Genomic DNA, 12,705 nt, shown 5'->3' on the forward strand with positions numbered 1-12,705 from the left:
CCGGTGTTTCAGTGTACACTTCAAGTGACTGACTCCCCTGATTATTATTATTATTATTATGAATATTATTAATGTCTTATTTTATCCGATATATTCTCATCATTAAAAATCACACATCCTTCCGCCTGAATTTTTTTTTTTTTTTGTCTCACAAATATTTGTAATAGTGCTATAATACCAAATTTTAGATCAGAAAAAAATAATTCGATTCGTGATATAACTATTAGAGAAGTAGATGTTTTGAAAAATGTACCTGTTTCGTGGTCTAAAATTTGGAGTGATTTTTTTCTTCTTCTTAAGACTGTATAAAGAAAGTCATGTGAGGCATTAAAAAGGTGGATTGTTATTTATGTGTGATGATAATTTTATCAATTTTCTTTATATTGCTGTATAATGTATCCCAACAATAATTTTTGTTGTTTGAATGATTTTTTGTTCCTTTTAAGGTTTGATCACATTTACTGTCCTACTATATAATGATAGTTATATACACGCATAAGTAATATCTTATTTATACATATGCATCTGTATTTTCATAAAAATATGAATAAAGTTTCGAAACCTATTTTATTCTCACGAAATAAAATTATTTACAACTTTTTTTTTTTTTTTTAAATCATTATACTGTTATAATGATTTATATACTGTTTTGCTATTTTTTACTCAGTGTGTAAATTTTAAATAGTAAATTTTTACTGCAATTTTTACTCACTTTGGGTAAATTTCTACTCTATGTTTTACTCACTGGGGTTTTTTTTACTTTAATTTTTTACTCACTTTGGGTAAATTTTTATTCTGCTTTTTACTCACTGCGAGTTATTTTAAATAATTTTTTGACTATTTCATGCGAAATATCAAATAATACAATTTTTTCAGTTTATAAAAAAGGAGTTAAATTTTTGTTTTTTTTAAATTAAGTTTTTGAGAAAATTTTTTCAGTTTTTAAGGAAAGGATTTTTTTTTTATTTGTCGGGAAATGGTAAATTTTTCACTAACTTGTATTATTTTTTTTCTTTACAGATTCACATTCGTATGTGTGCATCGAATGCAACAAAGGATATAAATCGAGAACGGCATTAAATCGACATGTGAGGGAAGATTGTGGCAGGATTTTATACAGATGTCCCATTTGTTCTTGCATTTTGCCGATGAAGATTAATCTCTACAATCACTTGAAGCGAGAGCACGGCACTGAAATGAATGAATAATTTTATTTTTTTTTTCATTTTTGTGTCCTTGTATGAAAATGGAAATTTTTTTCTGTTTTAATAATATTTTTTGCGTAAAACTAACGGGGCAGTGGTATTTTATTTTTCAGCTGGAAATGAATTTTTTATAATAGAATTTATTATCAAAAATCGATTGAAATGTTTAGAAATGTTGAATTTTAAATAAAATTGAAATTTTTATGGAATTTTAGTGAAGTTTTAATGAAATGTCGATTAAATTTTGATACGATTTTAGTGAAATTTATGAAAGAATTTTAATTCTATTTTGATAAAATTTTTAATAAAATTTTAATAAACTTTTAGTGAATTTTTTTTTTTTTTTTTTTTCATAATGAAATTTTAATGAATTTTTAGTGAAATTTGTTTAATGAAATTTTGCAACAATTTAAGTGACATTTTCTATGAAGTTTTCCTGAATTTTTAATGAATTATCGTTTTGAACTTTTAACACAAAAATTTTTTAATGAAACTTGAATAAAGAAACTTAAATAAAAAAAAGTATTCGAAAATATTTTTTATGTAAACATTCACCGTTAATATGTAGCACTAACTTTATATTAATATTTGTAACTTGTAACGTTTTGTTTCACACATTTTATATTTTGATTTTTTTTTTTTTTGCTTTCAAATAGCACAAGAGAACAATATTAATGTTTTTTGACAGCAATTTTTTTCCTTTTTCTAAAGACTCAATAATTGAAAAAAAAATTTTTTTTAGTAACAAATTTTGTTTATTTTTGTTTCAGGTTATTTAGGAAGTCATATTTGCAACGCTTGTGGCAAAACGTACGCTTATTACTCGTCATTGACGAGACACATTCGGGAGGAGTGTGGCGTGCCTCCGAAGTATCAATGCCTTTTTTGTCCCAAAAAAACGAAATTACGTTGTAATTTGCTAAAACACATGAGGTCAAAGCACTCTAATGTTTCTTGTGTTTAAATTTCAAAAAGTTTCTCGTTTCGAAAGTTTTTTTTAATTTGAAAATTAATTTACTTATGTAAATGTTTACTCACGTGAATTTTCAGTTCTGTAAATTTTTACTAATTACTAAAATAAATTATTGCTTACGAAAATTATTACTAAAGTAAATTTTTATGTAAATTATTATTTACATAAATTATTGCTTAATACAATGTTTAAAAAAACTAGTTACTTTAGGAATTGTTTGACCCTAGACACAAATAGTTTAACATTGAAAATGGTACTTATTTTTAGATTTATTATTTTGGAAATTTTCTAAATTTTATGAATAGTAAATGTGATGCGCTTTGAAGAAAGATACAAAAAAATTTTTAGGTTATGTTTGTATTTTTCGTAAATGAAAATAACAAGAAATTACAAAACTATAAACTACAAAACTTGAAGAAATTCTGAAGTACAAAAAAGATGTACGAAAAAAAAACTCAACCTTAAAATAATTTGTTTCATAGGTGAAGAAACATCTTCGGAGCGCGTCACTAAATTTGGTTGTGTTTTCTTCGATATATTCTATAATAGCGACTATAATTTAAATACTATTGTAATATAGTTACTTTTTTCAATAAACTCTCCCCAAACGTTGAGAAAAGTTGGTTTTGAAATAATTTCACATAGAAAAAAAAATCCCCTTCCGTAGAAGTATAATCTTGACGAAAGGTAACGTATCACATCCTTTTGATTTGTAGTATTTCCAAAAATTAAAAAAAAAAAATTCTCCCTTTTCAATAACTGCAAGTTGAATGTATTTTTTTCGAATTTTCAGTTTGATATATTACATTAAAAAAAAAGATTTGTTGCTTGTGCAAAACTGAATGTGAAAAGTGTTCTCTGTAGAAATTGACTTTTTTTGACTCTTTACTTTTTTTTTCTTGATTGAAAACAGTAACAATTTTTTTTAGTGTATTTTCTTTATTTTGGAACATATTTCTGTTTTCTGATTATTCAAAAACTTTTTCCACAGATCATCATCATCATCATCATATGACATTGATCAGAAGGAGTATCTACCCCTGTGGAAAATGCGATAAGGTCTATTCAAATGCGTCATCATTGTATCGTCATTTGAAATTGGAGTGCAATAAAGCTCCACAATTTCACTGTCAATTTTGTCAGTTCAGTAGTAAGCGGAAATTTAATTTGGATTCACATGTTGCTTATAGACATCAGGGTCGTAAACGAACGTACGTTCGTCGACGGCGACAATCTGCGGCGAACAGTTGAAAAATTGTACGAAATCGCTGATTGAAAAGCAAAAATTGTATATATAGAAATATTTTTCCTTGTATTTTACACCTAAAAATGCTGGAAAACTTAATTTAATAGAAAATTGTAAATCGAAATTTGTAGGTTAAGTGACGTGAGGAAAGAAAACTGTTTGCGCAGGCGCGAAGCCCCGCGCCTGCGCAAACAGTTTTCTTTCCTCACGTCACTTAACCTACAAATTTCGAGTTTCTGTCCCTTTCCTCTGGGAATAATACAAGTTTTCTTCGTTTTCGCATTTTTGTCGTAAAGTACCATGAAAAATATTAGAAAAGTCGTCTTCTTTTTTTACATTTATTTTCCGCTTGCTTTTTCTCGACGTGTCAAATATTTAATCGTGATTTAAGAGTGATCCAAAAAATTGTCTTTATATTTTATGAAAAAGTCATCAAAATCTATTATATACATAAATATATAAATTTGTATCCATAACAGATTTTGTAAATTTCTGTTAATAAACAAAGAAACAACTATTTTTCAGAGCAAATATTTTCAAATTTATGTTATGAATTGCATGTTTTGTGTAAATTCGGCGTAAGGAACTGCGTCTGCGCCACTGACTCTCTCTCTCTCTCATTGGTAGAAAATAGTGGCGCATGCGCAGTTGCTAAAGAAGAAGACAAACATATGTTTTTCCTTTTCTTACAAATAGGATTTTTTGCATCATCAGGATTCTTGCCGGTTTCACGTAAATTCTCTTAGTAAGTACTTATAATTTTTTTCGTATCGTAATTTTTCTTTACTATTTTGACAATAATTTTGTTTTTTAGGTCATCTGGATAGGAAGCAATGGCAGAATTGTATCATCATGTAGATAAAAAAAAATCGCGAAACATCAAAATTTTTTCGCTATTTGTATTAATAAATCTGTTCAATTTTCATTTATATGTAATTATTATTTCTGATAAAACTGTTTTTGTTTGTTTTTTGCATTAATTTTTTACATTTAACCCTCTGCCCCCTACTTTAAAGGTCGATGCACAATAGTTTTGGGAAAAGCGTTCGCGGACGTGAGGCATGAGTTAGAAAAGGACAGAGATATCTTTCTGTCCTTTTCTATCTCATGCAACTGATTCACTTTATTGTGCGTTGACCTTTATCGACAATTTAATCTCTTGGTAAAAACTAAATTATATTTAAATGTAAAAAAAACTAGAGTAAAAAAATGTGAAAATAGTCACCGTGGGCAGAGGATTAATAAATACTTACAGCTGTGTATAAAAATTTTCTATTTGTATCCAAGTGACGCCGCATAATTAAAGGGACAAGTCTAGAAAATTTTAGGTTATGTTGAGCGATATTTTTACCTTTTCCTCTCCTATAATTTTGTTCTTTATGTTCTTTTTTAATAAACGAAAAGAAAAAATTCTTATTCCATTCTTTTTGGAAGTAAAGAAGAATTAAAAATCACTTTTTGGTTTTGTATTTTAACTTTGAAAATCTTGAACATAACCTAAAATTTTTTTTGCGTGGGGTATAAAGATGCGAAGTCACATACGGGTTTTTAAAAAAAGGTGATGGGAAGAAAGAGAAAAATTGTACAAACAAAGACTAGGGTAGTATTTCTCGTTGTTATTCGTGTATATTGTTGCAGTAATTTATTTCTTCGGCTTTCATTAAAGTATTACATTTATACAATTTTTGCTCTTTAACAAAAAATTTAAAATTATATTACAATCCTTCCTTGATAAGGAAGCGAAAGTCGAAATAAACCGGAAATCTTTCTCTGTTTGTCTAACTTTCTCTATACATGTAAATTTTTTAATTTTTTGGGACGCTGAGGGCAAGTTTTTTTGTAAATCTGGTAAAGGGTTTTTTTTTTTAACTTTTACACATTTGTAAGTAATCACGTGTCATAAAAACGCAGTAATCGAAATTATTTTTTTTCTTATAAAAGCTTTCTTTCTTTGTTTGCTTTATTTTAATTTTCTTTGCCTTTTCTTATCTGATGTTACAGGTATGGGTGCACTCCTCTCATTATTACGATCTGAATTTAAACAAGTGGGAATGAAAAAGAATCGAGCACGAAGTACCAGTGAACAGGGGACGACAAATTCTCCATCCCATCGTGAATCGTATCGCTCAGGTTCAGGGAATGATAGCAATAATAAGAATAATAATAATAATTTTGAAAATAATGATCGATCAACGCGTGAGGTGGTGTTTCCAGATTCATTTGAAGTTCTTCCACAGCCACGTGATTTGAGTGTCATTTACATGGGGGTGCCGCATGAGCAGCAGAGAAAATTTAGGTGTCGATTTTGTGGCAAGGGCTATCGTTGGAAATCGACGATGAGAAGACACGAGATGGTGGAATGTGGCGGGAAACCACCGTCGTTCCAGTGTCCCGAGTGTCCGTATAAGGCGAGGCAGAGGGGAAATCTCACTGTTCATTATAAGCGACATCATCAAAAATCTGATGGTTATGATGATAGTCATGAATCCATTTGAATTTTATTTATTTTGTTGAAAGTGAAGAGGAGAAAATTTATATTTCGTTTTATTAAACTGAGGAGGTTCAGTTTTAAATTATTTATTCATTATCGATCTACGATCAGTGTTTTTTTTTCTTTTTTTTTTGTATATTTGATGATTTTCTTAGAGAGCTGGGCTCAATTTGAAGTTATTTATAATTTGTAATTTAATTACATTGTAAATTTTGTCGAAGAAAATTGTGTTTTTTGGAGGAAGTCGTGAAGAAAATTTTCATGATGATAAATTTTATTATTTGCACATTATTCAATAACTTTTAGTACAATAATAAAGTTTATAATTTAAGGAATTGTTTATTAATACCATGGTTTATTGATACTTAATAATACTTAATATTAATAATAAAAAGAAATAAAAATTAAAAACGATTTAAAATCATAGAAATAATCATAGATACAAGAATAAAGAACGCGAGAGGTAAGAAAAATCGTCAGGTCGACAGAAAGATTCAGAGTATTCTTAACGGCCCCTCTTTACTCTCTCTACGCATGCGCGAAAGTCACGATAAGCAACTGCGCCTGCGCCGCTCTCATTCGTAGAAAAAAGTGGCGCAAGCGCAGTCGCTCCTCGTGACGCTCGCGCATGCGTCGCTAGAGAAAAAGAAGATGGGCCGTTACGTACTCTATTGCCCTGACGATTTTTAATTATCAATTTCAAACACGCAGTATTATAACAAAAATGTAATTAGATTACAAATTGCATTTATAGTTAATAAAATACTTTTTTCGAACTCTGCTTTGTTAAGAAATTTCCCGAAAGACAATAAAATTACAATATTGATCGTTTTTCTTTTAAGTTTATTTTTAATATTTATTTGTTTCTATTACACACCGAACTGACAGAAATCGTCCTTTAAGTTAAGTAGAGTAAATTTATTATTAATAATAATATTTAAATAACATTCTAGCAGAATTAAAAATTTGAATAAAAAAAAAAAATTTCTTAATATTGGTGAGAGTTGTGTTCTAAAAAAATGGTGAATGGAAAATTTAAAAAATTTAAAACTAGTGTTATTTAGTCTACGAATGTTATAGACTACTAAGAAAATGAATTTATTTTGTAAAAAGAAATTAAATTTTTTATATATTTTACTATATTTGACGTAACATTATAGGTTTGGGAATTAGTAATATTATTATGAATATTAAACAGTGCCTGGATATTGTAATGTCAATAGAAAAGAGCTTCCTCCGCGAGGAAGTAATTATTGATTTTAATCAGCGAGAGATTACAATTGAAAAAAAAATTTGTGATGCGGACCGAAGAAAGGTTTCTAAGAAGCAAAGTATTTTAAAATCAGTTTGATAGAAAGAGAAAGAGTTTACCTAACGTCCCCTCTTCTTTCTCTCTCTAACGACGCATGCGCGATTGACACTAGAAGCAACTGCGCTTGCGCACTATTTTCCACTAATGCGAGCGGCGCATTGGTGGGAAATAGTGACGCAAGCGCAGTTGCTTCGCGCATGCGTCGTTAGAGAGAGAGAGAAGAGGGGACGTTACAAACATTTTGCTCCTCAGGGTCCTTTCTTCGTAACACGTCACATTTTTACATCTTACTCAAAAGAATGACAATCGATACTAATTAATTACTAATTGAGATTTTAAGAATTACGCTGTAAAAACAACTTCGACATTCCGTAAATTTTTTTTTTCCCCTGAAAACATTCCGTATTGTAATTTAGCTAATATAAATAATTACTATTATATGTAATTCCACGAAATATGCCTTCGTGAAATATACTGTCTTCTGAAAGAAATGAAATCCTTTGACGAGAGAAAAATATTTTTTACATATTATATATTTTTTCACATACATTTTATTTTCGATTTTGTTTTCAATTTTACATTCCTTTTCGATTTTTAGTACAAAAGCAAGTAGTACGAAAGTACTAAAATACTAAAATATTTTTATAGTAACTAAAAATCGAATCCGGATTTTTAAAAGTACGAAATCTTCTTTGTTTCAGGATCTTCTTTATTTTCAGGATAGTTGCAAAATCTCGTTAAAGGATTTTCGATTATTACATTAAGACACTAATTATATAATTACACGAAAAGAGAAAAAAAAATTAATCGAGTTACTTAGGCAATGATTTTCCGATTTACAGTATTTTTGATATCAGTATTTAGCAAACACTGCGATAGTGACTGCAAATCTTACTCATTTTTTTAATTCCGCCTTATTTTTTTTTTTGTTACCCAACATTGTTTTTTTATCAACAGTATACTAGCGGTTCAGTTTATTACAACGTTTCTACTTAATGTTTATGAATTGTAATTTTTTCACTACACTCGATTTAGCATAATTTATCTAGATTCCACAAGAGTCCTGGTGGCTACTCTCAGTTTTCTATTGGTAAAAGATAGAAGGAGAGGGAAAAAAGTAGTGACGCCGGGGAAAAAAGTTTTGCGCAGCCGCTGACGCGCCTGCGCAAAACTTTTTTCCCCGGCGTCACTACTTTTTTTCCCTCTGACGTCACCTAATCTAATGGCGCATGCGCAGTTGCTACTCGTGACGGTCACGCATGCGTCGTTAGAGAGAGAGAAAGAAGAGGGGCCGTTACGAATACTAGCCAGGACCCTCAACTGGATCTAGGTTTCAATCTTAGTTCTGAAAAAAATTTGAAATACGTTTTTATATATTTTTTAATATAACTAATAATGAAAGAAGTGTTTTAACATTTTTATTTTTTTATTAGGGTAATTTCGAATTACGAATGGAAGACTTATTATTTTTTTTTTTTAAAGATTTATCAGGCGGACCATTACTTGCTAATATTAATCTTTGTACTAAATATTATCAATGCCTTTATATTATTATTATTCTGAATAAAATATTGTTGAGGGTTATTTTTTAAATGTCGTGTATTCCTTTTATCCTCTCCTATTGTTTTTGTCGATTAACACTATTGTATTGTATATTTTTTTGTTTTTTATACCGTTTATGTAAAATAATTATTAACATTTGTGGCGCACTCCGAAGAATGTTGGCTCAGTTCGCAAAAAGTTGAGTTGTTTCTTTAAAAAAAAAAAAAAAAAAAAAAACTGAAATAAGTATTGAAAACTGATTTTAGTTTCAATAAAACAATTCGAAAGTAAAAATAACACGAACATAATTTGCTTCTTATCTTCGGAGCGCGTTACATTTATGAATTGACGTTCTAATTAAAGTTTACTTTTTTCAAAAAACTTGTTAATAAATTATCGTTACTCTTTTCTAAATGTACAAAATAATGGATTTTTTTTTCTTTTTTTGTTTTTGTCTTCTTCTTCTTCTTTTTCTAAATTGTACGTCGATATAAACCTACTGTGATAAAGTAAGTGAAGGCTATACATAGAAAAAGGGTCTCTTCTAATTATTATTTTTTTTTAATTGTGTCACTAATGTTGAATATGTAAAAAATTCTAATTGTTAATTTTTTTTCAATTTCAGATAATTGGTTTCTTCAAGCACACGATGCTTTCATAAGTCCACCTAGCATGTCATCGTATTCTGGTACACGTTCGAATCAGGGTGCATATCAACCGGTGAGAACGGCACGAGGACAATCGACATATAAGTGTCCAAAATGTAGTCGATTTTACATGAGGGCTTCGTGCTTGAGACGACATTTGCGTGTTGAATGCGGCAGAGAACCGAAATTTCAATGTAAAATTTGTCACGGCTGGTTTAAATATAAACACAATCTCGCCGCTCACATGAAATTGCATGTCGAGGAGCCCAAGCATCATTGTGTTATGTGTCCGAAAAAATTCTATCGTCGTGACAAACTTGTGGAGCACGAACGAAAATGTCACACTACGTAAAATTTTTGGGAAATGCATGAAAGTAATTTTTTTTTTTAATAAAGAATTTAAAAAGAAAACTATTTTGCATAATTGGAAATATTTCTTAAAAATATTTATATATTTAAAAAAATTTAAATTTATTGTAATTTATTCGAGTTTATTTTTTATTCATGAAAATTGTATTTAAAAAAAAATGTCCGGGCACTGAAATTAACTTTACATAATTTCTTATAACCTCATCTTCAATTTTACACACTTAAATTTAAAATTTAAATATTCCTCAATTGTTTACCGTTTAAATTTGTAAATCCTCATATTTACAATCGAAATGAAAAATTTAAAAATTAACTTTCAGTGGATTTTTGCGAATTTGTAAAATAGAAAAGAAATACAAAAAAATAAATGAGAATGTAAAAGTAGTCAAGTGATCAAATTCAGTGACAACGAAATTATACATACTACGTAAATAATAATTTAAGGAGAGCGAAATATAAAAGACGTAATATTTAATCGAATAATTGTAAATATAAAAATGTTCTATTTGCATAAAAAAAGAATAAATTTATTAATTACAATCGTTTTCTGGAAAAGAAATCCCATTTCCATCCTTATTTTTATTTTCCGATGAAGAAAAAATTGTAAACTGGATATTAATTCACATTTCCTACTTACTAATTTTGTCTTATTTTTCAAAATTTCAGGATTGAATTAATTTTTGCAAAACAAAAAAAAATTTCTATCGAAGAAAATTTTCATAAATATCAAAAAATGTTGTCTACTTGTTGTTTTTAAACTTTTCAAGCGTCAGGCGGATGGAAAGAGTCGGAAAGTACTTAACGTCCCCTCTTCTTTCTCTTTCTTCAGAGGCGCATGCGCAGAAATGTGAACGACCGTTACCAGAAGCGACTGCGCTTGCGCCACTGTAGAAGCGTCAGCGCGCATGCGTCAGGAGACAAAGAAAAAGTCGAAGGGACGTTAGCTGACTCTTTAAACTTACTTACTTCTTTTTTGCATGTAATAGAAAAATTTTCCTACAAAAAAAAAATTTTTTTTTTAACACTCTCTCGTTGTATTTTTTCTTTTGCAGAATATTACCAGTATAGTCAAAATCAAGTAACGGGACAATATTATTGTCACAATTGCTATAAATATTATAAATCAAGTGCATCATTAAAAGTTCATCAGCTAGTTGATTGTGGAAAATTACGAAAATTTGGATGTTTATATTGCAAGTATGTGTCACGAAGAAAATTCGACATCACTAGACATATGAAGCGATGTAAGCAAGTCAGGTAATACAAAAAAAAAGAAATGTAATAGAAATTATTATTATTATAATGTTACTAACCAGGGAATTTTTTTTTTTATTATTTCAGAAAACAGCAGCGATAGAGCAACGTAACTGTGACACTAGTGATAATTTTTAATTTATTTTCTATATTTATTTCTATATTTTATTTTTATCTGATTCAAATTAACTGGAGATTGAAAATCGAAATTTAGAGGTTAGGGGATGACGTGGCGTAAAGAAAACTGTTTGCGCAGCCGCTTTGCGCCTGCGCGTCCAGTTTTCTTTCCGCTGACGCCACTTAACCTACAAATTTCGAGTTTCCTTCGTTACATTTTAGAATAAAATAGAAAATCGTGAAAAAAAATAATATTTAATTAAAAATCGTAAAACAAACTCGAAATTTCTTCTTTTGTCGCAAAATGTACTTTTTATTCCTATTTTTCTATTCTTCTTCTTTTTTTCTCTTTCTTCAGTGTGCGTCGTAGGTAAAAAAAAATGTTTTTAAACATTTATTACCGTCAAGGTAGAATGTTTACAACTATTAAAAATATTCTTTTATTTCAAAAGAATTATAATGTAATATATCAAAATGTAATAAAGAAATGTAAGAGGATCTGTTAAAAATAAAGTTCAGTTTATATTTAAATTCTGCGATAAAAAAAATTTCCAGTTTTTGAAAAATGTTAAATTAGGTATTTATTGCTATTTATTACTTTTTATATGTTTATAAATATTTATATTTATATATTCATTTATTTATAAATATATTTATTTATATATATAAATATATTTATATATTTTTATTTTGTATGTATTTATATATTTCAAAATTCTTTTACATTTTCCTCAGTATTGTGAACAAGAATTTTCCTACAATTTTTTTTTTTTTTTGGCTTTAGCAATTTTTCTTTTTTAACCGAATTTTTCCTCTTTTCAGATTGTATTCACTGGGTCCATACGACGGGAATTACGCCATATCAATGTACTAAATGCTTAAAATATTTCAAGTCATCGAAATCACGCTCAAATCATCGTGCAGTTTGTGGAAAAGATAAAAAATTTGGTTGCGCATTTTGTACTTATCGCTCGCATCAAAAGGCAAATGTCCTCAGACATTTAACATCTCAACATCCTGAGGCCAATGAAATTAATCATCTTGGCCTTGTTTTTAATAGCAGTTTATAAATTTTAATTTCATATTCATTATAATAAATAATAAATTATAAATATATTGTTTCAAAAAGAATATAATTTTTGTTGATGAAAATTAAATTATAATTATTAATAAATGATTTTTATTGTGTGATATTTTTGATATAGTAAAATAAATATATTGTTTTTATTTATAGTTATTTCTATTTCGTTAGCGTTACTATTTGTTAATATTACGATTATGATCGGGAAAAAAATAAAAGTTTGTGAAAAGTTAAATGATACGTGGAAGCGTCAATGGGATAGAAAGAGACAGAGTGTACGTAACGGCCCCTCTTTTCTCTCTCTCTAGCGACGCATGCGCGAAGCAACTGCGCCTGCGCCGCTCTCATTGGTTGAAAATAGTGGCGCAAGCGCAATCGCTCTTCGTGACGGTCGCGCATGCGCTACGAAACAAAGACAGAAGAAGGGCCGTTAAGAAGACTCTTGACTCTTTCCACCGACCTGATGCG

At 28.9% G+C, this 12,705-nt stretch overlaps 2 protein-coding genes across 2 annotated transcripts; both read left to right on the forward strand.

Annotated features, from left to right (window-relative positions):
- The first annotated feature begins 393 nt into the window (after positions 1-393).
- Positions 394-9,768, forward strand: LOC122500606 (zinc finger protein 347-like). Its single transcript, XM_043609615.1, has 6 exons — positions 394-418; positions 1,021-1,188; positions 1,976-2,116; positions 3,170-3,424; positions 5,426-5,890; positions 9,395-9,768. Exons 1-6 carry the CDS (start codon positions 394-396, stop codon positions 9,766-9,768), a joined length of 1,428 nt encoding a protein of 475 aa, XP_043465550.1.
- A 922-nt stretch (positions 9,769-10,690) lies between these two features.
- Positions 10,691-12,226, forward strand: LOC122500607 (zinc finger protein 17-like). The gene is made up of 3 exons (XM_043609616.1): positions 10,691-10,724; positions 10,838-11,029; positions 11,979-12,226. Exons 1-3 carry the CDS (start codon positions 10,691-10,693, stop codon positions 12,224-12,226), a joined length of 474 nt encoding a protein of 157 aa, XP_043465551.1.
- Positions 12,227-12,705: the final 479 nt, after the last annotated feature.

This window comes from Leptopilina heterotoma, unplaced genomic scaffold (assembly GCF_015476425.1).
Source record: "Leptopilina heterotoma isolate Lh14 unplaced genomic scaffold, ASM1547642v1 Lhet_19, whole genome shotgun sequence".
Lineage (NCBI taxonomy): Eukaryota > Metazoa > Arthropoda > Insecta > Hymenoptera > Figitidae > Leptopilina > Leptopilina heterotoma.

Bases quoted from the DNA above. Each gene is read 5' to 3' on its own strand.
- LOC122500607 (XM_043609616.1), top strand. From the start codon at position 10,691: ATGCGTCAGGAGACAAAGAAAAAGTCGAAGGGAC. The intron at 10,725-10,837 runs GTTAGCTGACTC...TTTCTTTTGCAG, and splicing joins AAAGAAAAAGTCGAAGGGAC to AATATTACCAGTATAGTCAA. The intron at 11,030-11,978 runs GTAAGCAAGTCA...TCCTCTTTTCAG, and splicing joins CACTAGACATATGAAGCGAT to ATTGTATTCACTGGGTCCAT.
- LOC122500606 (XM_043609615.1), top strand. From the start codon at position 394: ATGTATCCCAACAATAATTTTTGTT. The intron at 419-1,020 runs GTTTGAATGATT...TTTTCTTTACAG, and splicing joins TCCCAACAATAATTTTTGTT to ATTCACATTCGTATGTGTGC. The intron at 3,425-5,425 runs GTTGAAAAATTG...CTGATGTTACAG, and splicing joins GCGACAATCTGCGGCGAACA to GTATGGGTGCACTCCTCTCA.